The sequence below is a fragment of the Rhizomucor pusillus genome (genome assembly GCF_041956525.1).
Source record: "Rhizomucor pusillus strain CBS 183.67 unplaced genomic scaffold VTP01scaffold_11, whole genome shotgun sequence".
Classification (NCBI taxonomy): Eukaryota; Fungi; Mucoromycota; class Mucoromycetes; order Mucorales; family Lichtheimiaceae; genus Rhizomucor; species Rhizomucor pusillus.
In genome coordinates, this window is record NW_027192153.1 from 303193 (window position 1) to 326424 (window position 23232).

At 46.0% G+C, this 23232-nt stretch overlaps 9 protein-coding genes across 9 annotated transcripts; 6 read left to right on the top strand and 3 right to left on the bottom strand.

The window, feature by feature from the left end:
- Positions 1-2: 2 nt before the first annotated feature.
- VTP01DRAFT_1597 (uncharacterized protein) lies at positions 3-2801 on the bottom strand (the record flags this gene model as incomplete). The annotated part of the gene is made up of 3 exons (XM_069379964.1): positions 3-750; positions 816-975; positions 1043-2801. 3 exons carry the CDS (start codon positions 2799-2801, stop codon positions 3-5), a joined length of 2667 nt encoding a protein of 888 aa, XP_069238021.1.
- A 96-nt stretch (positions 2802-2897) lies between these two features.
- Positions 2898-4624, top strand: VTP01DRAFT_1598 (uncharacterized protein; the record flags this gene model as incomplete). Its single annotated transcript, XM_069379965.1, has 10 exons — positions 2898-3012; positions 3073-3181; positions 3236-3321; positions 3395-3472; positions 3537-3661; positions 3731-4036; positions 4096-4132; positions 4190-4306; positions 4382-4515; positions 4589-4624. 10 exons carry the CDS (start codon positions 2898-2900, stop codon positions 4622-4624), a joined length of 1143 nt encoding a protein of 380 aa, XP_069238022.1.
- A 234-nt stretch (positions 4625-4858) lies between these two features.
- VTP01DRAFT_1599 (uncharacterized protein) lies at positions 4859-6545 on the top strand (the record flags this gene model as incomplete). Its single annotated transcript, XM_069379966.1, has 5 exons — positions 4859-5446; positions 5524-5636; positions 5730-5826; positions 5898-6105; positions 6172-6545. 5 exons carry the CDS (start codon positions 4859-4861, stop codon positions 6543-6545), a joined length of 1380 nt encoding a protein of 459 aa, XP_069238023.1.
- A 1247-nt stretch (positions 6546-7792) lies between these two features.
- VTP01DRAFT_1600 (uncharacterized protein) lies at positions 7793-8942 on the top strand (the record flags this gene model as incomplete). Its single annotated transcript, XM_069379969.1, has 7 exons — positions 7793-7853; positions 7920-8044; positions 8134-8214; positions 8276-8387; positions 8440-8555; positions 8618-8757; positions 8810-8942. The coding sequence occupies 7 exons, from the start codon at positions 7793-7795 to the stop codon at positions 8940-8942; spliced, it is 768 nt and encodes a 255-aa protein (XP_069238024.1).
- Positions 8943-9001: 59 nt separating this feature from the next.
- VTP01DRAFT_1601 (uncharacterized protein) lies at positions 9002-11208 on the bottom strand (the record flags this gene model as incomplete). Its single annotated transcript, XM_069379970.1, has 6 exons — positions 9002-9016; positions 9091-9245; positions 9308-9495; positions 9579-10051; positions 10110-10448; positions 10516-11208. The coding sequence occupies 6 exons, from the start codon at positions 11206-11208 to the stop codon at positions 9002-9004; spliced, it is 1863 nt and encodes a 620-aa protein (XP_069238025.1).
- Positions 11209-14185: 2977 nt separating this feature from the next.
- On the top strand, positions 14186-18638 carry VTP01DRAFT_1602 (uncharacterized protein; the record flags this gene model as incomplete). Its single annotated transcript, XM_069379971.1, has 11 exons — positions 14186-14347; positions 14407-15358; positions 15415-15931; positions 16004-16776; positions 16841-16949; positions 17011-17099; positions 17163-17471; positions 17546-18060; positions 18124-18246; positions 18323-18481; positions 18546-18638. 11 exons carry the CDS (start codon positions 14186-14188, stop codon positions 18636-18638), a joined length of 3801 nt encoding a protein of 1266 aa, XP_069238026.1.
- A 232-nt stretch (positions 18639-18870) lies between these two features.
- Positions 18871-19947, top strand: VTP01DRAFT_1603 (uncharacterized protein; the record flags this gene model as incomplete). The annotated part of the gene is made up of 3 exons (XM_069379972.1): positions 18871-19371; positions 19463-19627; positions 19681-19947. The coding sequence occupies 3 exons, from the start codon at positions 18871-18873 to the stop codon at positions 19945-19947; spliced, it is 933 nt and encodes a 310-aa protein (XP_069238027.1).
- A 235-nt stretch (positions 19948-20182) lies between these two features.
- VTP01DRAFT_1604 (uncharacterized protein) lies at positions 20183-21420 on the top strand (the record flags this gene model as incomplete). Its single annotated transcript, XM_069379973.1, has 5 exons — positions 20183-20307; positions 20364-20464; positions 20529-20639; positions 20708-20938; positions 21014-21420. The coding sequence occupies 5 exons, from the start codon at positions 20183-20185 to the stop codon at positions 21418-21420; spliced, it is 975 nt and encodes a 324-aa protein (XP_069238028.1).
- Positions 21421-22069: 649 nt separating this feature from the next.
- On the bottom strand, positions 22070-23162 carry VTP01DRAFT_1605 (uncharacterized protein; the record flags this gene model as incomplete). Its single annotated transcript, XM_069379974.1, has 3 exons — positions 22070-22815; positions 22878-23054; positions 23108-23162. The coding sequence occupies 3 exons, from the start codon at positions 23160-23162 to the stop codon at positions 22070-22072; spliced, it is 978 nt and encodes a 325-aa protein (XP_069238029.1).
- Positions 23163-23232: the final 70 nt, after the last annotated feature.

Below are 23232 nucleotides of genomic sequence, written 5' to 3' on the forward strand. Positions count from 1 at the left end.
CTTCATCCTTGAAACAGCCAGCTACCCATTAAATCACGTACTTTACGTGTACCGTCCGCCTCGCCTTTTAGCAATCCACCCAGACGCCATTGGTGTCGCTTAGCACTGTCCAGCAGGCTGTGCCAACCACCTGTTTCTTGCTGGGATTCCACAGGTGCCTCTAATTCGACCAACGATATCTCGGCATCTGCAGTGGGAGGGTGCAATTGCTCCATTTGTCGCCAAACATCCAATACGTCCCCGATATATTCGACAGGACTCATTGTCAATGCCATTGACAAAACGTCCATTCTTCGCGCATAGTTTTGATATACATCCATTTTACCGAGATTAAAGCATGCTTGCCACGCGGCTTGATGGATCTCATCCATTTTAATGCCACGTTTGTCTTGGATTGACGCTGCCTTGGCAACTGTAGCACAGCACAGCTGGTACGACGTATCAAAATCGCCATCCACCAGGGCTGCACTTGATAACATTGCTAGCACTTTTACTTCTGCAAGCATATCATATTGATAGCCGAGCTTCCTTGTAATATCCAGAACTTGGTCCGGCTGTCGGTATATACCTCGGCGCGAATTGATCAGCTTTGAGACTAGTTCTAGTCGATTTGATGATTGCCGTACTTGGATAGGCATTAGCTCGATTCCAGGACGGTCCATGACGTGGTATTCAGATATAAGGGTATGTGTTGCTCTAATCAGATCCATTTCTTCATTCACCATATCAGTTGGCGGTAATATCTCAAGACTGTGGACGGATCCTTAGCAAAAAGATGCAAAATAGCCAGCAGACCAGCTCCTATAAAAGCTTACCATTCCATGGCTAACTTCATGTTGCCAGTATACATGTTGCCTGACGTGGCATTATCGAAAAACTCTTGCTCGGCTTCAATAACAAGTTGCTCTGCTCGGCCAATATCCAATGTTTTATCTCTTCCTGGTCCCACCATCAGATCTTTAGCGAGACGAAACCCTAAAGGAAAAGAGCGTCATATGTAAGTGAGAAATTTAATATCTTTTTCCATCTGCTCTCAACTCACGGCCGTTACGAAGCAAAGAAGTAAAGAACGTTTCAAAGACCTCCGTCCGAGTTAGCAGACCGAATACATCGTCGTTTTCCGCGCCTCGAAGTCGCATCATGTCGTCTAGTAATTCTCTCCAATCATTGTCACTGTCAAACTGTTTGCCTCCTTCTTCGACGCCTCCAGCTGCATGAGAAGCCATTCGGATACAGAGCTGACGTTGCGATTCAACCGATGGAGACTTTAGGAAATAGCTGAGAGGCACTGATGCATGGTAACGGGACAAAACTTCCGCAGAGCTCAAATGATTCTGCAGTGTATCCATCATCTGCGTCAGACCATGATATTTAACTGATTGCAGTGCCAGAAATAGCCCAAGCGGTGTCTGTTGCGTTCCGAGAGATGCAATAGTTGTAACCTGCTCCTCGCTTTCTTGCATATCGCCTATCTCCCACAGATCAAATACAGGTAAGCATTCGAAGATGCGTACTAATAGGTGTATGTCGCCTTCGACTGTGTAGCATATTGCGAGAGCCAGACGTGCTAGATCCAAGTCATCCTTGATTATCCGTTCTTCATCCACCAATGTCGGTTTTGAGTGCTCCAATACGATGCATATCCAATCGAGATGACGGGTGGATGTATCCAACAACCATCGATACAGCAACATCTCCGGGTGCTCTTCCTCATCATCGTTGTCCTCGGTTACATGGCTTTCTAAGGTTTCCTTTTTGGATGTTTTATGCCGTACTTTGGATTGCTTGAGCCATGGAATCACGAGCCTGAGCATGTCATCGACAATGCGAGATTGGTCTGTACTTCGCAATAAGCCCTCCATAATTTCGAATGATGAAATTTGCTCAAATATGTCCAGATCTATCAAGTTGCCTGCATGGTCGCTGATGTTGCCAGAAGTATATACATATTTGCATAACCAGTCGAGACGGCTTTGATACTGCTTTAAATCGGTGACACCCATTGCTTGAGCATAACGTGCCCATTCCAGAGCTTGACCACATAATCCCATTTGATCTGCTGTTCTGCAACGATCCAGATACCACTGTGTTATCGTGTCAGCTGAAGCAGGATATTCGTGTGTCGGACACGAATCAGATGTGATTGCTGCTGTGACATTGCTTTCGTCGGCCCACCCATCTCTAATTATCCACTCTGCCTCCTGTCCAGCGAGCACCTGTGGAAGGTCAAAGTTACTTGGATCGGCAGTTACCGGTATTTCTGCAAGGATGGCGAGTCGATATGGAATGATTTCATCCGTGTGACGACTGAAAATCGTACGTAGCGCGACACTGTTTTCCGTGCGAGCGTACTCCACTGCCTGGGCTACAATGTCAGCGTCGCGAAAATCCTGATATTTCTTAGCAAACGATGACTCTGCCGCAGACAAGCTCGGCCAGAGATCGATAAACGTCTCCAGTCGACGACTATATTGATCGAAATAGAACTGTGCCTGGATTAACAGGTTGTTTGCTTCCGCACGCTGCTTTCCAAGTTCAATTATTGCTTGCTGCAGTGACCAGTCATCGACAACAAGTTCGAGGCACGTTCGTACAACCCACGCGTCGTCTCGAATATTCTTTAGCAGTTCCAAATCCTCAGCGTGCCACGTAGCAGGAGTCTTGTCCGCACATCGCTTGTGCCATTGCGCTTTGTAGACGGCGTCCGTGTCCAGCTGGAGTTCCCGTGCAATGTCGAGCGCCGCTCGGTAGCTGCCCTGGTTTAAATGGAATAAAAAGTCGCTGGCGGTCGTCTGATCCATTCACGAGAACGGCAAAGAGGTCGGACAACAACAAGCATTGGGGATTTCCTGAGTTTCAAACGTTTGCGTCTTTGTCTCGACCGTTTCTTCTTCCAAATGAGTGGATCCGATGTGCGCGACATTCTGGAACTCGGCAAATCGGGGGAACAGCAGCAACTGCAACAGCATCAGCAACCGAGGCGATTAAAACAGCCTGTCGAAAAGCGACCAGGTTAGATCGTACGCGATCCACCATTTAAGGCGATCACTGAACTGATTACCTGCTTACTAGAGGGAATGAGCCGTGAGCTTTACTCTCTCATTGGTAAATCATCGACGGTGGTTCTCCCGCGAGCACCTGTTAGAGCAAAGTTTAACGTTAAAAGACGAGTGACACCCTGGTATGCAAAGAGCAATGACTTGCTAAAAAGTTGCATTTCTGACGACAGTTACAGGGTCCTCCAGACATGCCAAAACGAAGCGCGATCAGACGATTTGTCAATAGAACGGTGGGCAAAATCTACGGCAATTCGTGACGCTGGTACTGTACTATCTCTCAACTCGGAGAAGCGTGCCTTAATTTGAGAATTATGGGTTGACACAAAAGCGAATAGTACTGCATTATCAAAGATTCGGCGAGAGTATTGAAGTTATCGAATACACTGATGAAGAATACGACAAGCTCTTACAAAGTACGTTTTTGATCCGGCAATGCGATGTGGACCATCAATGACTGACCAAGAATACATGCAACAGATATTGATGATGACTGGACAAAGGAGGAGACGGACTATCTACTACATCTTTGCAGATTATACCGAGTCCGTTTTCCAGTGATACAGGATCGATACAATTTTCGGGGGAAATCCAGACCAATGGAGGTAAGATTATGCAATCTTCACAGAAGATTTGGGCGATTAATCAAGTTCTTTTAATTTATGACCTTTTAGGATTTGAAAGATCGATATTTTAAGATCTGTCGAATACTAGTAAAATCACGGACGCCGACTATTTCAGACGAGACGATCGAGCATCAATATGGATATGACAAGGAGAGAGAAATAGAACGGAGGACAGCTCTGTCAACATTGTGGGGCCGTACACGGGATCAGATGGATGAAGAGGAACGGTTACTGCAGGAGGCTCAACGGATAGAGCAGAACCAAGCACGGTTAGCCAAGAACAAGGAGAATGCTATGCAAATGCTATCCCAGTTGGACGCTTCAGCAGCAGCGTTAAAAGTAAAATACCCCAAGGTACACATATTAGGAAAACGTGTAAAGGGGGTTCATACATATTACTCATGGTTTTGCAGAAAGGGCAGAAAGGAAAACGTCGGATAGCTACGGAAGGTAAATAATTTTTGAACAAGGAGAAGTTGGATACGGATGACTCAAAATTTAGGGTAGACGCAACGACAGAGGAAAAAATGATACCCGGTGTGCATGTGCGCAGCCAACGATTAACGACGGTAAAGCCTCAATACCAAACCAAGGTAATGGGGGTGATGAGCATCCTTGGAGTGGGTAAGTGCGCATCAGTCCAGCGGAGTCATGTTTCTTTATTTGACAGGAACGTCGCATGATTTTGTACATGTGCAGGTCCGCGACCCGTGATGCCGACAGCCAAAGTGTGCGACACGTTCGAGCACCTGCAAAATTCAATAACGGTGATGCTGGAGCTGAAAAAGGTAGTGGATAATATGGACTTCGAGCACAACATTGAAAAGAGTTTGGTAAGTCATCTTGTATGACAAACAAAACCAAATTTGTACCTGATGGCGTCTTTGTGCCCTTTTTTTTGACTAGCGGGACTCTTCGCTTAACCGACGGCGGCGGAAATGAGATATCATAGCACTTGGGATGTACGACGCTGCGGAGAAGATACACACTCGGTACCTTTCAAGCACTTTTTGCACTGCACAGCGTCCGGTGGAGTTGGAAACAGTCAATAAAGAGGGTTAAGATGGAAAAACCTTGTTTTTTGGACTCTTTTCCCCTTGTGTAAACTTCCACCCCTCTCCATTTAGTTTTCTTCTGCCAAACGAGCCTTATATTCGTTGGCACTATATATCTGTAATGCTTGCAAAAGAACAGACGTCGCCTCCACCAAAGGCCGTCAACATCATTCGACCTTCATCACCATTTCTGCAACAACTAAAGCGTGCCGTCTCGCCTAATCTTGCTACTCCGCATGACGCTTCGCAATCTTCTTCAACAGCCTCGTCTTCGTCGCCTTCTACGCTGTCGACTCTATCGTCCGGTGCTGGAGGCCGTTTTGGTGCGTCGAGTCTCTTTAGTTTTTACGCGCCTCAGCACAAACCGATACTAGGCCCGAATCGATTTTTGCAGAGGCCCAGAAGCAACTCCAACTTGTCGAAGATCACCAGCTTCTCTTCATCCTCTGACGAAGAGGAAGAGGAAGAGGGAGATGATGACGATAGCGACGAGATTGACAGCATCGATGGAAACACTGATAACGAAGATGAAGAAGACGACGACGACGATGATGATGATGAGAACGACAACGATGCTGAAGAGGAGCAAGTGTCGCCTTCTAAAATCGTCGCCAGAATTAAGCACGGCACTATTATGAACGGCCGCGGCGAGTTCGTCTCGAAGGGCAGCGACGATGGATGGCTCGACGAGGCCAGGGCAAATCGGAAGGTTAGGGGTTATGGCGAAACGGAGAATGTAGGGAGCAAGCTTGAGCACTCACGAACGAATAACAACAACAACAACAGATTGCCGATCTGGAAATCGAAAAGACGTCGCTGTTGGCAGTCAACAAAACTTTAGAGGCCACCGTTCGACGCCAGGCCGAAAGAATCTTGGAGCTCGAGAAACGTCTTGAAATGTAATTACCAAAAGAGAACAACAAAAGACAGAGAGAGATGTCTGAGAGAGAAAAATTCTTGGAGAAAATGAATGCTAACAATCAAGTTATTAGAAACAATAATAATAATAACAACAGCAGCAGCAACAACAACAACAATAGTAATGATGGACCGTTGACGCCTCTTTCGGACAAGCACGTGGGCGACGAGGCAAGTGGGAAATTGTGCCACCACCCAGAGCAGTGCCCTGATTGTCTGTGCATGTTTCTTTGTTTATATAGTCGCCTTTGCAGGAAACAACCTCCGATGAAGAGCTCGAAAACGATCAAGTTTTTCAACGACTAAAGACTATGCTACAAACTCTTATTGACCAGGCCGAAGCAGCTTTGATACAGAAGAGCAAGATCTCTGGACGAGTACTCACGGATTACAATCCAAGCACGGAAGCCAGACGCAAGTCGGTTTCCAAGAACGAGGATGATGATGCAGGTAAGAAAGAATGACAAGGACAAGAAGGCGGAACAAGGAAAATGGAATGCTAATGCATAAACACAGTTACAATCCGTAAGCTCGCTGTTCGACGATCATGGTCACCTACGCATGGCAGCAACACTGCCATTATGAATCGACAGCATCAGCGACCTCCTCGCCGCGGTTCTGATAGTCAGGATATACGCCCCCGATCACCGAGACCGGTTATCAATCATACAAAGACATCTATGGCTCGCACTCTATCACGTTCTTCGTCGCCGGCTGTGATGGTTTCTTCGCCAACACCGCCAGCTTCACCAATCACTCGTTCCCACTCGCCCGTTCCTTTCAACAATACTATGCATGTTCGCCCGCCCAGCCGCACCTCGTCACTCCGAAGCGGCCACAGTAATCATCACCATCATCAACAACAGCAACAGCCAAGATGGCAATACTGATACCACCACCCCCTCTGTTGTATATGCCTTCCTTTCCTTTACCCCCCATCCTGTATTGCTTCTATACATATACCAGCGCTTATGATGAAAAGTTCGTTTGTACAAAAAAAGAAAGACTTGCCCGACATCGTGCTGATTCTAAATGGCAGCTCGAGAACGTGCCCCCCCCCACCCGATCCCTTCCGGCCACCTCGTTAATTCCCAAATTTTGAGCATACTATAACCCTTCATTAACCCCATATATTAAAACCAACTGGTGGAGATGCCGTGTAACTCGTCACGAGGCTGTTTTTTATTACCAGATTGCAGTGCGTCTGCCTAAATTTTATATTTTCCCGTCTCTCTTCGCCTTCTATCCAGCAATTATACGTTATAACTTTCTTTCTCGACTGACTGTATGATGGTCTGTTCTGTATATATGTACGGCTTAGCAATAATACCTTGCAGAACTTTGCAGTCCATATGAATTGATGCATAATTCGTAAAATGCAAGGCACACATCCACAGCGCTGCTGCCGCGTGGGATATATGAATCTTGCACAGTAAACAATGGACATATGCAGTTAGACTGTAAATAGGCGAGTATATCCAGCTTGTTCTAGATCGTACTGTACCACCACGTATACGTACAGTAATGGATTTTTGCTTCGATGACTGTTCATCGATCGTCTAAATATACACGACTACTATGCATGATCGGTTCACTCATATCATGTGTAAAACAGTTTGGAGGAATATGGGAATGAAGCCTATGTCAGTAAAATGTTTGTTATGCTAGATCATTCATTCATTGCAGGTCTATGCGTTTCCTACTCGTAGCTATGGTATATTGCTGTTTAAGAGAAGGAAAATGCCACAGTGAGGCATGAGAAGAGAGAACCAAATGGAAACTAGGTACGCAACATCTTTTGATTGAAGGGTACCAGGACTTATTTATCGATAAACTCAAAAGTCCAGGCTGCAACAGGAAATATAAAAAGTATTGAGAACAAATCTCAATTGGTGTTTCTTGACGATGGCTCCAAAGTATATTACATTAAGTAAATTGAAGATAGATTCTAAATACATAGGCGGATCAGCAAAGATTATCCTGATTTCCTGACAGCATGCCAGGCATAGTGTATGCACACCATGCAATAAATATTATACGGCTGAATGCACCACGCTGTAGCTCATGCAGAGTCTTGTGTCACACTTGGCTTTGTCACCAACTGGCTTTCTTTCTCTTTCCCTTGTAATACTCTTGTATGAGTCGTCTCAACCAGGCACCTCCTCTAAAGAACGTATCCCCGGGAGTTATAGGCCCAGGTACACAGTATCGCGTAGCAGACACCCAGTGCGAGCTGAATCGTTGACATGCATCCCGGTATAAAGTCGCCCAGCATCGCAACGAACCTTTCCTGAGGCGTCAGCGATCGAGAAAAACTCGCGCAGCTGTGCAGCTTCTCAGTACATTTGCACAGTTGGAGCTCGTGTTGAAAAAGGCTTCCAGCGACAAGGTTTGAAGCTTGAGAAAGAAGGGTTGGAAAGGAGGGACGCTTGGCTAAAAGGGAGAAAAAAACGCTGTGCGTTTGCTTACGCTGTCAAGAATCTGTATCAAGAAGCCGATGCCTTGATTGACGGAATGGATAGACTTTGGTTGCAGATGGACATGAAACCTGATAAGCAGGTAATAAATTCCCACTCGATAAACCACTTCAAAATTTCGTCCCACGTTAAATGGCAAATAGAAGCTGTTCATGCAAGAAATGAGATTCTCAACACTTTATCCGCGCGCCATGCATTACTTTGCAACGAGGACAGCTCATCCGATGCCACCTTCATCGAAACATGATCTTGATAGTACGTACCAAAGCTGCGTCGATTGAACGGGAAAAGTTAAACGGATATATAGGCCATTATCATCACCTAGCCCAGTTGGATCAACTCTATACCACAGCAGTTCGTTTGCACCACAGCTTGAAGCTGAATGACCATACCTATATCCCATATCAACTCGCCCTAGTATATGTAGGTCAAAAGTAGTATTCTTATCGATGATGAAGCCATGCTTAGTTCACGTCTTGGAACAGCAATGCGTAATACATTTAGGCCAGGATTTTGCAGAGTATCGTGGCCGGATATCGCAACAATTTGAGGACATTCGTTCATCTGTCATGAATGCACAGGCGCGACACAACGTACCAAAACTTGCGGAGCACCACATCAAATGGTAAACTTGATGAACATCCCGTCCGTCTTTTCAAACTTATCCTTTTCCACAGGCTGCGAGAATTGAGTTTGGATTTGATACATCGAACGAATAACACCAATGAGAGGCAAACTTCTCTCGTTGAGGCCATGCGCCATGTACACAATATTTTTGACGATGAATCCATGAAAACAACAGCAACTTGATATAAAACATCGTTTGTTTTCCAAATTCAAATACAAAAAATAACGGTATCCAAAAGCTTTTAAGTCCAGACGTACTATACAGCAAGTAGTTGAATGTTAGCATCCTATGTTTGTATGGTACCCGCTGGCAAAAATGTGCATGCCATACCTGAGGACCTCCACCGCCTTCGGGTACAGTCCAGTCAATGTTCTGCGAAGGATCTTTAATGTCGCAAGTCTTGCAGTGAATGCAGTTTTGAGAGTTGATCTGCAAACGTTTCTCTCCTGGCTTGTTCTCGTCATCGACATATTCGTAGACACCAGCTACATCGCAGTGTTGTTAATATTTTGAAATCATACTAAGCAAGTAATTTGTCGGAACTCACCAGGGCAGAAACGGTTTTCGGGTCCATCAAAGATGGCAAGGTTTCGTTCAACGGGAAGTTCCTTGTCGCGAACACGCAAATGGACAGGCTGGTTCTCGGCATGGTTGGTGCCGGTACGAGCGACGTTCGTCAATAAGTCGAAAGAAATAACACCGTCGGGTTTGGGATAATCGATTGGCTTAGCGTCTCTGTAAAAAGTACAGATAGAATGCCAGCAGTCAGTAAGAGGAATGAAGTAGAGTAGCAAAAGCACATCACTTTTTTTACTTACCCTGCTGGCTTGAGGCATTCCCAATCGGCCTTCTTGTGTTTGAAAGTCCAAGGTTCCTTACCCTTGGTAATTAAAGTGGAGATACCAGAGTACAAGACACCACCATAGAGACCCAAAGGAGAGTGGAAAGCGGGTTTGCAGTTACGCACAGCGTACAATTCGTCGTATACCCAAGAGTTCTTGATGCTATCTTCATATTTGTTGAGCATAACGGGTGCTTCAGGCTGCTCCTCAGATCCGAACAATGCGTCGTAGGCGGCCTCAGCAGCCAACATGCCTGATTTCATGGCAGTGTGGGTGCCCTTAATCTTGGGCACATTCAAAAAGCCAGCAGTGCATCCAATTAATGCACCGCCAGGGAATACTAGCTTGGGAATAGATTGATAACCACCCTCATTAAGAGCTCTGGCGCCATATGAAATGCAGTTGCCGCCTTCCAATAAGGATTTAACCGAAGGGTGGTGCTTGAATCGCTGCAAATGCATTTAGTGATATTATGTCACACCGTCCATTTTTCCCACGGTACGTTACCTGGAACTCCTTGTAAGGGCTCAGATAGGGATTCTCATAGTCGAGACCAACAACGTAGCCGATGGCGACAAGATGCTTGTCTGCTTCGAAATGGTAGATGAAACTGCCAGCATATGTTTGGTAATCCGTGGGCCAGCCGATACTGTGGATAACTGTTCCTGGCTTGTGCTTTTCTGGCTGTACTTCCCAGACTTCCTTCAAACCGATACCATACTTTTGAGGTTCAGAGTCTTTACGCAAGTCGAACTTCTTCATAAGGCCCTTGGTAAGGGAACCATGGCATCCTTCAGCGAAGAGGGTCACCTTGGCATTTACAGCCATACCGCGTTCGTAGGTATCCTGGAAACCCATTATGGTTTAAAATTGCCAGGTCTACAACCGGATCCGCGTAATCACGTTTGCATACCTTTGGTTCAAAGTTCTTGTCCAAACCAACGTCGTTCAGGTTGATACCAGCAACACTGCCATCTTCGTTGTATCGTACTTCGCTAGCAGCGAAACCAGGGTAGATTTCCACGCCCAATTCTTCTGCCTGTTCACCGAGCCACTTGACAAAGTTGTTGAGCGATACAATGTAATTTCCCTTGTTGTTCATTTGAGGAGGGTGGGGCAATGGGATAGCCATGCTCGAAGTCAGGAACAGCATGTTGTCGTTGGTGACAGGCGTGTTCAATGGAGCACCCTTCTCTTTCCAGTCAGGAATAAGTTCGTTGAGGGCGCGAGGCTCGAGTACAGCGCCGCTAAGGATATGACCGCCGATTTCGCCAGCCTTCTCGACGACCATGACACGCATTTCTTGACCGGCTTCGTTGGCAAGCTGCTTCAGACGGATAGCAGCAGCGAGACCTGAAGGACCGCCACCGACAATGACAACGTCGGTTTCGTCAACGAACTGCTCGCCACGGCGAGGATCGTCTTCGGGAAGTGAATCACGGTTAGGGATCCAAATGGGCCGGGGAGCTGTCGAGGAAAGGTGACGCACGCTAGGGCCGCGAAGGCGCAAGGCGGCAGCGACCTGAGGTCTAGTCAAGCGAGCGAATCTTACGGCGGAGCGACCATTCGCGAGGGTGCGAAGGCGCGCAGCACTTCGGTTAAACATAATGGAAGAGTGGGGAGAGAAGTGAAGAAGAAAGAGATGCAAGAAATGGCATTGCAGTGATCCGTCATTTCTCCTAAGATTCACATGCCGAAAAAAGAGATGCCGGTGAGATCTTTTTAAGTTGCGGGGTCGCAATTTCTTTCCGTGCAAAACTTTTGACAATCACGCATTTACTATCGTGAATATATTTCCTTCATAGTTCTACTTGTACATCTACAAGGCAAATACATGAAACCTATCATTCTAAAGAACAGAGCCTTAGTATGTAGTAATGCACACTTTATCAATTGTAAGCAAAATCTATACGAGCTTACTGCGTGACGGGTTAAAGATCATCCGCTGTTGGAATGTTGCTATGAAGAATACACACGCCCCCGAAAGACACTTGGTCTATAGTTACGTACAAACAGTAGGCAGATATTATTATCCTTCAATTGTAAGAGTTCCAATGTTTGTCTGCAACGACTGTAGTCTCCAAAGTGGCGCAAAAGATGGTACTCAGCCGGTTATCTGCGCATTGTGGGGTCGTGATATCCCAGATTTGGACTTGACCAAACAGAGCATGACGTACACGCATATCCACAAAGTTGGCTACATGTTCTTCCTAGGGAGATAGTAGTGGTAATACTAGCAACAGCATTGAGGAGAAGACGATATCGATAACAACGATTGCGATGACAATTACTGAGGGATAAAACGCGCCGCTTCTCGAATTTAAGAACGTACCTAGAATATATGCATAGGAGCTCGATTTAAGAATATTTCGATTTAGTAATCAGTTTCGGGCGTCACCGATTCCGTGCACGGAGAAACATCAGTGCTGTAGTCTCGAAATGACGATCACTTGGGCACCATACACGATGAAACCGAAAATAAAGCTGCTTATTACTATACGAATGTGATGGTGCTGAAAAATGCGGATCAAGGAATACTGGAAGCAAACGTTTTCAAGAAGATAAACTGCAAAGAGCACACATATTTGCGTGTGCGTCTTGATGGCAGTCTCGACATTGAATACCCACTGGGCGCATGGTATGCATAGTATCCGCTGATCTGCCACAAGAGCCAAGCAGCGGTTAAAGAATCAGTCAACAATGGCCTAGAATGGAAAGCAATGAAGAATTATGGCCTTTAAGCAGTGCAAGCACTTGAGGTGCACACTTGGAAACCTCTTGGTTTCTAGACAAGTGTATTCTCCGGAGCTACAGACGTCACCAGAAGTCTTGATCAATACCTGGATAATTACAAAGGCAAGGCAAAACAAGTATTTCAATATTTATTTCAATGTATGCCATAGCTGACCGTCACGTTTAGCATGATCTGGAAAGCATTTTCAGAGTCGCATCCCATCCAGCAGTCCACCCGTTTCAGAGTGCGGAAAGGGCTTAATCTGCTCTTTTATGAATACTTACCTCTTACAGACCAAGGCGAAAGCTGATATAATGAAGAGAATCTGGCGTTTCGTGGAAGAGACGTTTGATGAATCCGTTTCAACAGTTCGCTCATAAGTTGCTTACTTTAATAGCTGGCAGAACAGGAAGGGAATATTCTGGCTTAGTGGAGCAAAAACCGGAGATGCGTCGTCTGAAGCACGGTACCAAGACCGTACACTTACGAGCTGTAATGTCAACTCAGGAAAAATGTATGGGCAAGAGAGTTGGTTTACTCTTTCGGTATTTATCCAAATGAGTACAGCTGCGCTGTGCGGAGGCCAGGCGGTGATAATTGCAACAATATATGGAATTGCGACTTCCCGGTGTCCCGCCCTCATGAAGAGAAGCGTTACCAGGGCTCTCGCCGACGAGGTTGCCTTTATCCCAACATTCGAACAGCTGGAACCCCGCTGTCATTTAACAAACTCTTATTATGTACAAAAAAATAAGAAGAGAAAGATCGCCTCTGAGCCATCGTGTCGATGTAGTATAATACGCGAGGCCATGAAGTATCATTTACATTACACGAGAGCAAATTGATTCAGTTGTTCCCGCTCGCCGCTCCCATTATCCTCCTTCGCTAGAATATCACTTCAGAAGATGAAAAAAGGGGAATTGTTGTATCCTTATATGTATTCAGTTAGTAGCACAAGCTCATTAAGTAAGGAAAAGAATGAGTACAACAGCCAAAATTCAGCAAGCTCGAAGTGTAAAACTGTATATGTTATGTAAACCATTTCATGGATATCTTCCCTGCATTTTCGGCGGCAAAATTAACGTCGCCATACCACCCGACGTTGTAGAAATCCGCATAAAAAGGCCGCAGCTTGATAAATGTCAGCCTGCAGAAGTTATGTTGACCCAAGCTGTGGCAAACAACAGTCGCATGGTAATACTAATTCTTGCAATCGCCCAAACTTGAGAGCGTGGTCATTTCTTGAGTACTGAGCCTGAATCTATACAAATCATTTCTGCAGATACTCAACTTGCATCTTAGTAGTGACTCTACGTAGGAGTAAGGCAGCACTTCTTCACTGCAGCTATGATCGGCAAATCCGGTTGTTTGGCATAAGATAGGACGGACTTGTCAGTTATGGGTATGTAGTACCTGAAACGTAGCGTGGCCCAAATTCAATATCAGATCGGCGGCAGTACGTGTATTTGCCTTTGATGCACGTGTTCCAACATATATACAAGGCAGTTAGCAGGTTGTTAAATGCTATCAACAAGGCACAAGGTCGCAACTTTTATCGCAGTCGGTTGCTTGGAAACGAACAAGATGTGCATAGTTAAATGGATTATATTGATGCAGTGGACAGCAACGGCAGGCGTACGAGCAAGGTCTTCAATGACGTGTAACACACATATCCTTTTTCTGCTTCGCCCGACGCAGTTGCAACAATATCCGTATACATTAAGTTCTGGGAATACAAAAAAGGCGACCCCGCCCCTATTCACCTCTTTCTTCTCCTCCGGCCCCCAAACCCCTTCTCTTTGCCACACACACTCTCTCTCATACCTGTACAACAGGGCCGACGACGCTAATGCTTCGCCATCAGCTCTCGAACCTCTCGCGAATCACGTCGTCGACCTTAAGATACGCTGTGGCGGCGCCGGCAAGCTTGCTAACATGGTCCCTGCAAGAAAATGGCCCGCCCTCGCCTCAGCTCGTCGAATTTTGGATTACAGAAACAGAACGAGGATTGGTTAGGACCAGACGAAGTTTTGTGCCGCTCAGCTGTGATTATTGATTGCTGCTTCGTAGGACGCTTTGTTGAATGACCAGTTTGATGTTGCTGAAACGATCTTTGTGCAACACTGCAGCGTTTCGCCGTTTCATGCCGTCGGATACGCACTGATGGCCTACTTGGAAGCGATGCTCATGCTTGATTCCGGCAAGATACAAGTTGCAGCGCAACGTATCCACGCAGCTGAAGAGCTCGTCAAGCAGCTGCAGAAACGAAGTCGACGGCGCGGCTGGTGGGGGTATCGCTCTTCAAGCTCTAGCGCTAGTACACACAGTAGCACTCAAAGCGATCATCAGTCGGAAGGTGGACCTGTATCGATAAGCTTTTCGTCGCAACAAATTAAGGAGGAGAACGACGAAGACGACAGCGCTAGTTCCATTACAACTGTCATGACAGCACCCGAGGAGCCCCTAGATGAACCTAAACAACAAGATGACCCTTTGCCTAAAACACCCGTGCTTCCAGTGCAGACATTGAGTTTGCAGTGCGACGTGCTTGAAGTCAATTGTATGCTCATGTCAGCAACAATTCAGTTCCTAAAAAGCAGCTGGTTCGAGTATATGAAAGGCGCATACAAGTTACGAAAAGCATACAAGATGTACGAACAACTATTTGAGATACTCACCAACTGTAAAACGAATGACTATGCAGCCGATCTGCGGAAACGTCGCTCCTACGAGACAGAGTCCTTTGGGTCTTCGGCGGCATCTTGGGAGTCTGATGAAACATCAAGCAATTCTACTATGCGCAAAAGCGGTGGCAAACGGTTCAGTCTATTCAGCTTGGCGTCTTCACGCAGAGCCAGTGTGGATAGCTTGAAAGCATCCTGGAGCTCCCGACGTTCATTTTCAATATATGATCGCCGGATGTCCGTGGACAATGAACCTTGCGTGGATTCGATGGTAGAAAGCGGCGTATATTTTGGCATTGGTTTGTTTAGTTTAATATTTTCATTATTACCACCTAAAGGTAAGATGTTACTAGAGAGATTATGCATACAAAGAGATCTGACATGTACTATGTAGTTAATAAGGTACTCAATACCCTTGGTTTCCATTCTTCACGTCCGTTTGCGCTGCATATTCTTCAAAAATCATACATGTCAAATGGCCTATACTCGTCACTCAGCGCCTTGTCGCTCCTTGTGTATTATACAAATTTATCATTGTTTATCCATCCACAACTGTTACCATCATCCTTGACGTTGAATGCTGCACGACACATGCTCAATCACATGAAATCCAAGTTTCCGGGAAACAAGCTTTGGGAGCTGCTTGAAGGCAAACTTTGCAAAATGGAAGGCAAAACCAGGCGAGGTGTAGAAATTATACGAGATACGCGCAGGCGCCACAGTGTCAAAGTCGTCGACCTGGTGAATGCCGCTGAACCGGTTCACACGCATGGTAGCAAAAAGAAAACGGGGTTCTCTGCAAGCACTACTCCTATTGATGATAAATATCATCAACAGCACACACGCAGAAGCAACGTTGTGATCAGCGAGATGGCACAGCTGCAGGCATTGGCTGTTTACGAAATGGGATGGTAAATTGCTCTGGCAACATTTGCTCCTTTGGATATATACCATAATTAATCAAAGATGATGTATACTCGCAGGGGTCAAATTTTCCTTGGAGACTACTTCCAAGCAAGCGAAACTTTTTTCCAGTTAGAGAGCATGAGCAATTGGTCTCGTGCATTCTATCACTACATTGCAACTTGCTGCATGTTCGCAGACGAGCAATATGACAAGGCAGGCATGGAGTTCCATCAGATTCCTAATATCCTTGAGCGCAAAAGACAGCTGGGTGGCATGCTGCTGCCGAATGAATTGTTTGCTGAACGCAAGATCAAGCGATGGAAGGAGAAAGCCCAGCAATTATTGGATGAGGATACGGCATCAGCAGCAAGTTACATACCAGAGCAGCAGCGACGACAGCAGGAAATGATAAAGAAGCGTTACTCTCTTCTAGATGGTCAACTGCTACAGCAAGTCATTGTCGTTAATCCGCTCTGGGAATTGATCTACTTGTGGAACGGCATCCCGTATCTTTCCAAAGAAATGCTCGTCATGATGAAGAAGCAGCTTGAACAGGCAGCGCAGCGGCACAAGGACGATAAGGAACTTGTTGTACTGAAGTTGCTTCTCGGTTCGGTATCTCGAGAAACCGCTGACTATGCGTTTTCAGAGAAATGCTTCAAGTATGTCATCAACATCGACCCACAAGAAGATCGCTGGACAGTTCCGTATGCCATGTACGAGATGGGCACGCTCTGCGCATTGCAGAACCGTATAGTAGAAGCACGAAAATGGATCCACCGCTCTCAACAGTATACCCACCAAAATCATCAACGTACCGATAACACGCAGCACTCTTCGTCCTCTTCTAGTAATAGTAATTCTTCTTCTAATGATACCCCTTCTGAGCATGGAGATTACAATGACCTTGAAAGCAGGTTACACATTAGATGCCAAGTTTTACTTGAAAAGCTTGATGAACTTGACAAAAAATAAATATTCCTCTTTCTCAGTCTACGCGCAATTTATTTATTTAAGAGCATGGTATTAACGACAGTTCTCGCACACACTGTCCTGTCTCTCAAAGAAGAATATCACAGCATAGGAAGAATATGGTTGCTTCAAGAAAGGTTTACGTTGTTGGTGTTGGCATGTCCAAGTTCATCAAGCCTCGCGGCCAAGTGGATTACCCTGGTATGTATATATCTGATAATTACCATAGCTGTCACTATCTCCAACCATTCCGATATTTCATAGAATTTGGTTTGGAAGCTACCTTCAAGGCCTTGAATGATGCCAAGCTCAGCTATGACTCTGTGGAATTCGCTGCTGTTGGTTATGTGTCTGCTGACAGCACTGCTGGTCAACGAGTTTTGTACCAGCTTGGTATGACCCAGATTCTAATTATCAATGTCAATAACAACTGCTCCACTGGCTCCACTGCACTTTTGCAAGCACGCAACTCGGTTGCCTCTAGTACGACCGAGTGTGCTTTAGCGCTTGGCTTTGAGCGCATGAAACTTGGTTCCCTTGGTCAGACTTACAAGGACCGTACTTATCAACTCGGTAAGAAATATTCTAGGAACGTTGTTCATCGCGTTACGTCCTGATTTTTAATTCCCATCTCACATACTTGCTAGATCATGTCCACGAGGTGATGGATATGATAACTGGATATAAGGGCAACGCTCCAAAGCCATCACAGATTTTTGGCAACGCCGGTATTGGATATATGCGTCGCTATGGAGCCACTGAAGATCACCTGACCAAGATTGCCGAAAAGAACCATCGCCATAGCTCGAAGAATCCTTACTCCCAGTTCAAGGATATCTATACTCTCGAGCAGATCAAAAGCTCACCGAAAGTCTATGGTCCTCTCACCAAACTCCAATGCTGTCCCACGTCGGACGGTGCAGCCTGCGCTGTTGTTGCCAGTGAAGACTTTGTCAAGAAATATGGGCTGATGGACCAAGCGGTTGAAATTTGCGCGCAGGTTTTGGCCACAGACTCGCCAAAGATGCTTAGCAACGACTGGATCGAATGGTCTGGCGCTGACATGACCCGCCGCGCTGCAACCAAGGCTTTCGCTGACGCCGGTATCACTCCAAATGATGTCCAAGTCGTTGAGCTTCACGACTGCTTCTCTGCAAACGAGGTACATCAGACTTGTCGCAGCCACGCTCCCGGAAACACATGCTCACCATTTCCTTTTTATTAGCTTGTAACTTACGATGCACTTGGACTCGTTCCCACCGGTCAAGCACACAAACTGATCGACAGCGGCGATAACACCTATGGCGGCCTTATCTCCAAGGGCCATCCTCTCGGTGCCACTGGACTCGCATAGTGCACAGGTAAGTTATTCTTTTCATTGATTTATATATCACACAGCAGATCAGCTAACACATGCACCACAGAACTTGTTTGGCAAGCTAGAAGATGGGCTGGAGAGCGACAAGTTCCTGACGTCAAGTACTGCTTTGCAGCACAATGTTGGTCTGGGCGGTGCCGTCGTTGTGACTATCTACAAGAAGGCCAACAACGCAAAGGTCGCGCCACATGTTGGATACAATGCTGTAAGTTATGCTCAATTACTGATAAAAGTATCATAAACTTTTGCTCATTATTATTGAATCTTAGGCCGTGGAAGCTCGACCTATTACCAAGGCAGAATTTGACAACGCAGCCGCCAAGAAGCAGAATCGTGCAGAACTCTTGGAAGCCAAGCTGTAAATCGATGGATAATATACACACACACAAAAAATCGTTAGAAATTGTTTATTCCTTGAGACAAGGATTTTTCTTCTTCTCAATCACCCACTCCCTTGGCCTCCTTTTCGTATACACAGAAAAAAAGTTGGTGTGGGACCACGCTACCCTTTTTCTCTCTCTCTCTCTTTCTTTTTTTTTTTTTCTAATCCACAGTTCTTTTTCTTTCTGTTTTAACACAAGTAATCAAGATAATATGCTGAAACTCAAAAAGGCTCTGTCCAAAGACAGATCATCTATAGCATCCTACGAGCGACCACCACCACCACAGCCTCAGAAGAAACGCTTTTCACTCTTGTTCTTTAAATCATGTTCTGCAATTGACAGCGATTTTCGACATTCGTCCAAAGTTGATTCCCTTGAAAGCTCCAGTGACTCGAGCAGCTCAATGCGGCACAAAAGAAGTAAATCGTACAGCACTCCTTCGTCCCAATTCGAAGAATCGGGTGCAGCAAGTACGCTTCTGGTAAAGGACAACACGGACGAGCGGAGTGATGTTCTTGGTCATGCCGACACGGTTTCTGCAACCACAACCACAGCGACTGAAGCTGCAGATTCAGATCGGTTTCTGCAGCTGGGTATGCAGTGCCACGAACGTGGAGAGTTAGACAAGGCCACTTACTACTGGAGGCTGTCAGCCGAAAATGAGAGCCCCCTGGGCCTTTTCTTTTACGGGATTGCGCTGAGGCATGGATGGGTAAATGACGACAAAATAATAAAATAAATTAGGAAACAACCCCCCCCCTCACAAGCTCCGGACTAACACACCTTGTTTCTTCTTTCCCAAGGGATGTAAAAAGAATGCTGCCATAGCCGTGCGACATTTGCAAAAAGCAGCCGAGTGTGCAGTGTATGATCTACAGACGGGAATAGCAAAGTCTACAACTGTCGCGAAATCTGAGCTGGTCCTCGCTATATACGAACTCGGAGTATGCTTTCGACATGGATGGGGTGTAAGTATCACCAAACCATTGTACTCTGTATATTCTCTAACATATTGTCACAGGTACCAAAGAATTTATCCACTGCATCGTACTATTTCGAGATTGCCGCTAACCTGGGCGATCCTGACGCACAAAACGACTTGGCCTTCTGTTACGCACACGGTCACGGTGTTAAAAAGGATGTCTACAAGGCTGCCATGTACTACCGCATGGCAGACAGACAAGGGCATGGAATCATTGGCAATTCTTGGATTTGGAAAGACAAGTACAGTATCGTGGACGACGTCAACTGGGAAGGACGACCAGAGAAACATCTTGAAAAATATTAGCTACTTACTTTTTAAGTTGCTACTTTACTTTCCTTATTCCCTTTATTTGTCTTCTAAAATATCAAAACAAGCAAAAAACTGAACTGTTGGCCAGTAGTGCATGTCAATTTTTCGCCGCGCTTCTGGATTTTTTCCCTGAACGGCGGCTCCAAACTTTAAAAGGTTCTCAGCTATAAAAATTAAATTCGAAAGCATTCCATTCGATTACTGCATCTTTCTTTTTTTTCAGCACGCCATGCAAGATTACTTAGTCCTTAACCGCACTGGCGATCGCATGCCTCTCGTGGGCTTCGGTACAGCTCGTATCTCTGACCAGGACACCGAGCAAGTTGTCTACAACGCCATCAAGATCGGCTACAGGTAAATGTATGCATTTTTTAGTCAGCATATGCACAAACTAAGCGCACTCGTATCAGATTAATTGACACTGCCCAGCTATACGCCAACGAAAAAGGAGTCGGCCGAGCCATCAAGCGAGCTGTTAACGATGGCTTGGTGACCCGTCAGGAACTCTTCGGTAAGGATTCCAAAGACCAGAGAGCGTTTCGCTATTCTTTGCTAAAGAAAAGATGAAAAAAAAGTCGTGACCAAGATTTGGAACTGCTACCACAGTGCAAGCTCTGTTCGGCCCATGCTCGACCGCCAATTGAAGGATCTCGGCCTGGACTACGTCGACCTGTACCATATCCACTGTAAGCGTGGATCAGCAACGAACGAAACGTCATCATTCACAATGAAACTAACAGAAAATTCCCCGCAGTCCCGATCCCAGCTGAGTTTGTGGATCCAGATAAGCATTATCCGCCCACCTGGAAGCGACCGGATGGAAAGAAAGTGGAAATGGAACGATCTCCACTGCAAGACATGTATCGAGAGCTGGAGAAGGCTGTCGACGACGGAAAGATCAGAAATATCGGAATAAGTAACTTTAATGTCCAGCTCACCTTGGATTTACTGACATATTGCAAGTACAAGCCTGCTGTGCTTCAGGGTATGCTGTGACAATTGATTATATGCAAAGCCGACTTTCATGTACGTATATAACTAACCATCTCTCTATCATCAGTGGAGCTGCATCCCTACTTGCAACAATCCAGACTCGTTCGATGGATGCAACAGCAAGAGATCCAGGTGACTGCTTACTCGTCCTTTGGACCCGCTGCCTTTGATGAAATGCCAAAGATATACGAAAATGTCAAGATCCAGTCTCTCTTCCAGCATCCAGTAATCACTGAGATTGCCAAGAAGCACGGAAAATCCGCGCCTCAGGTTCTCCTAAAGTGGAGCGTCGACAGAGGCGTTGCTGTGATTCCCAAGAGCGTCAGCGAGGAACGCATGAGGGAAAACAGAGACCTATTCTCCTGGTCATTGGATGAAAAGGATCACGAAGCTATCGCTGGTCTCAACCAAAACATGCGCTTTAACTTGCTGGTAGACGGTCAGTACGGAATGGATCTTCCATTGTTCGAATAAAAGGAAAACAATCATCCTTTTCACTGCATTGATCATTTGACTTTACGCAATCTTCACCAATTGTCGTAAATAAACATACAAAGAAGAAAATGGACCATGCGCTTGGATAGAAAGTTGGAATCTTTGTTTGCTGCTACCACTTAGAGCTGTTCAATCACCGCAACCAATGAGAGATGCAAATTGTGTTCATGCAGACGTGCCAGCTAGACTCACCTACTGAATGAACCAGCCCTGGAAATTAACGGAAGAAAAAAATAAAGAATTGCGCACAAAGTCGATATGTATGATATATACTGTTCCAGCAGAAACGAAGAAGCATGTAGCTTAAAGTTTGACGCTGCTCTAAAGTTTCCTGTTTTCGGATTTCGTTGAACACCAGTCTAACCATAACAATCATGTGTACCTGCAACGCCTTGCTTCATGTCTTTAGATCATACGGAGTTCTACCATACCAACAGTCTTTGTATCCGGTATCAACTGTCTTATAGTCGATATTTTTATATTTCTATACAAGTCGATTGTAGACTTTATATACGCACTTTTGTGTTGTAAATTTTACAGGAACAATGTTACAGGAAATAGATATGGAGGCGGAAGTGGAGGTCGAACAGATCGAGAAATTAAAAAAGTTAGGGAGACAACAGACTATTTAGTCAAAGATGGGCAAGTCAACACCGTAGGAAGGTTCCATGGTGTCGTTGAAGCGCAAGCCCTGCTCCAAAGCGGCGATAGCTTCCATGTCGCTAGCATCCAAGGACCAGCCAAAGAGATCAAGGTTGGTCTTCATGCGGCCCTCGTTCATACTCTTGGGGATGACCATAACCTTGCGCTCAATAGACCAGCGGAGAAGGACCTGGGCAGCAGACTTGCCGTGCTTCTCGGCGATCTTGGTGATAACTTCGTGCTGCAACAAGGGCTTGGCGTTCTGACCAGTGCTGGTCATCTCAACGTAGGAGGCAGGACCGAAGGAAGAGTAGGCCATGATCTGGATACCTTGCTGCTGGACCCAGTTGACCAAGCGGGTCTGCTGGAGGTAAGGGTGCAATTCAACCTGGAGGACGGAAGGCTTGATCTTGCAGTAGCAGAGCATGTCCAAGATGGTCTGGACGTTGAAGTTGGAGATACCAATGTTGCGGGCCTTGCCCTCTTCAACGATCTTCTCGAGTTCGCGCCAGCAGTCCTGGATGGGGGAGCGTTCATAGGCAAACTTGTCCTTGCCGGGCTTGATCCAGCCGGGGGGAGGGTAGGCTTCAGTGATGGGAGTGTACTCACAGGGGATAGGGAAGTGGATCAAGTACAAGTCGACGTAGTCGAGACCCAAGTCCTTGAGCTGCTGGTCAAAGGCAGGGCGGACGTGATCCTTGTGGTGGTAGGTGTTCCACAACTTGGTGACGACTGCAAAATACAATATTTAGCTCGCTGTGGGTTCGAAACTTCATTGGCCAAGTTCAACTTACCAAACAATTCTTCGCGCTTGACGATACCCTCCTTGAGAGCGCGTTGGATACCATCACCAACTTCCTTCTCATTGCCGTAGATCTGAGCGCCATCAATCATTCTATAGCCTGCCTTTATGGCAGTGTAGATAGTGTCGGCCGCGTCCTTGGGGTCAATCTTCCAGCATCCGAAGCCGACTATGGATCGTTGTTAGTTTTCGTGGTGAGAATCGCACCAAACTATTACATACCCAAAGGCATTTTGTCGCCAGTGCGATCCAAGGTAACGTATTCTTGAGGGGCCATGTTTTGCAGTGAAGAAATATGAAGAAAAAAAGAAGAGCAGCTCGAAGCGAGCTCGCACCAAGGGAAACCC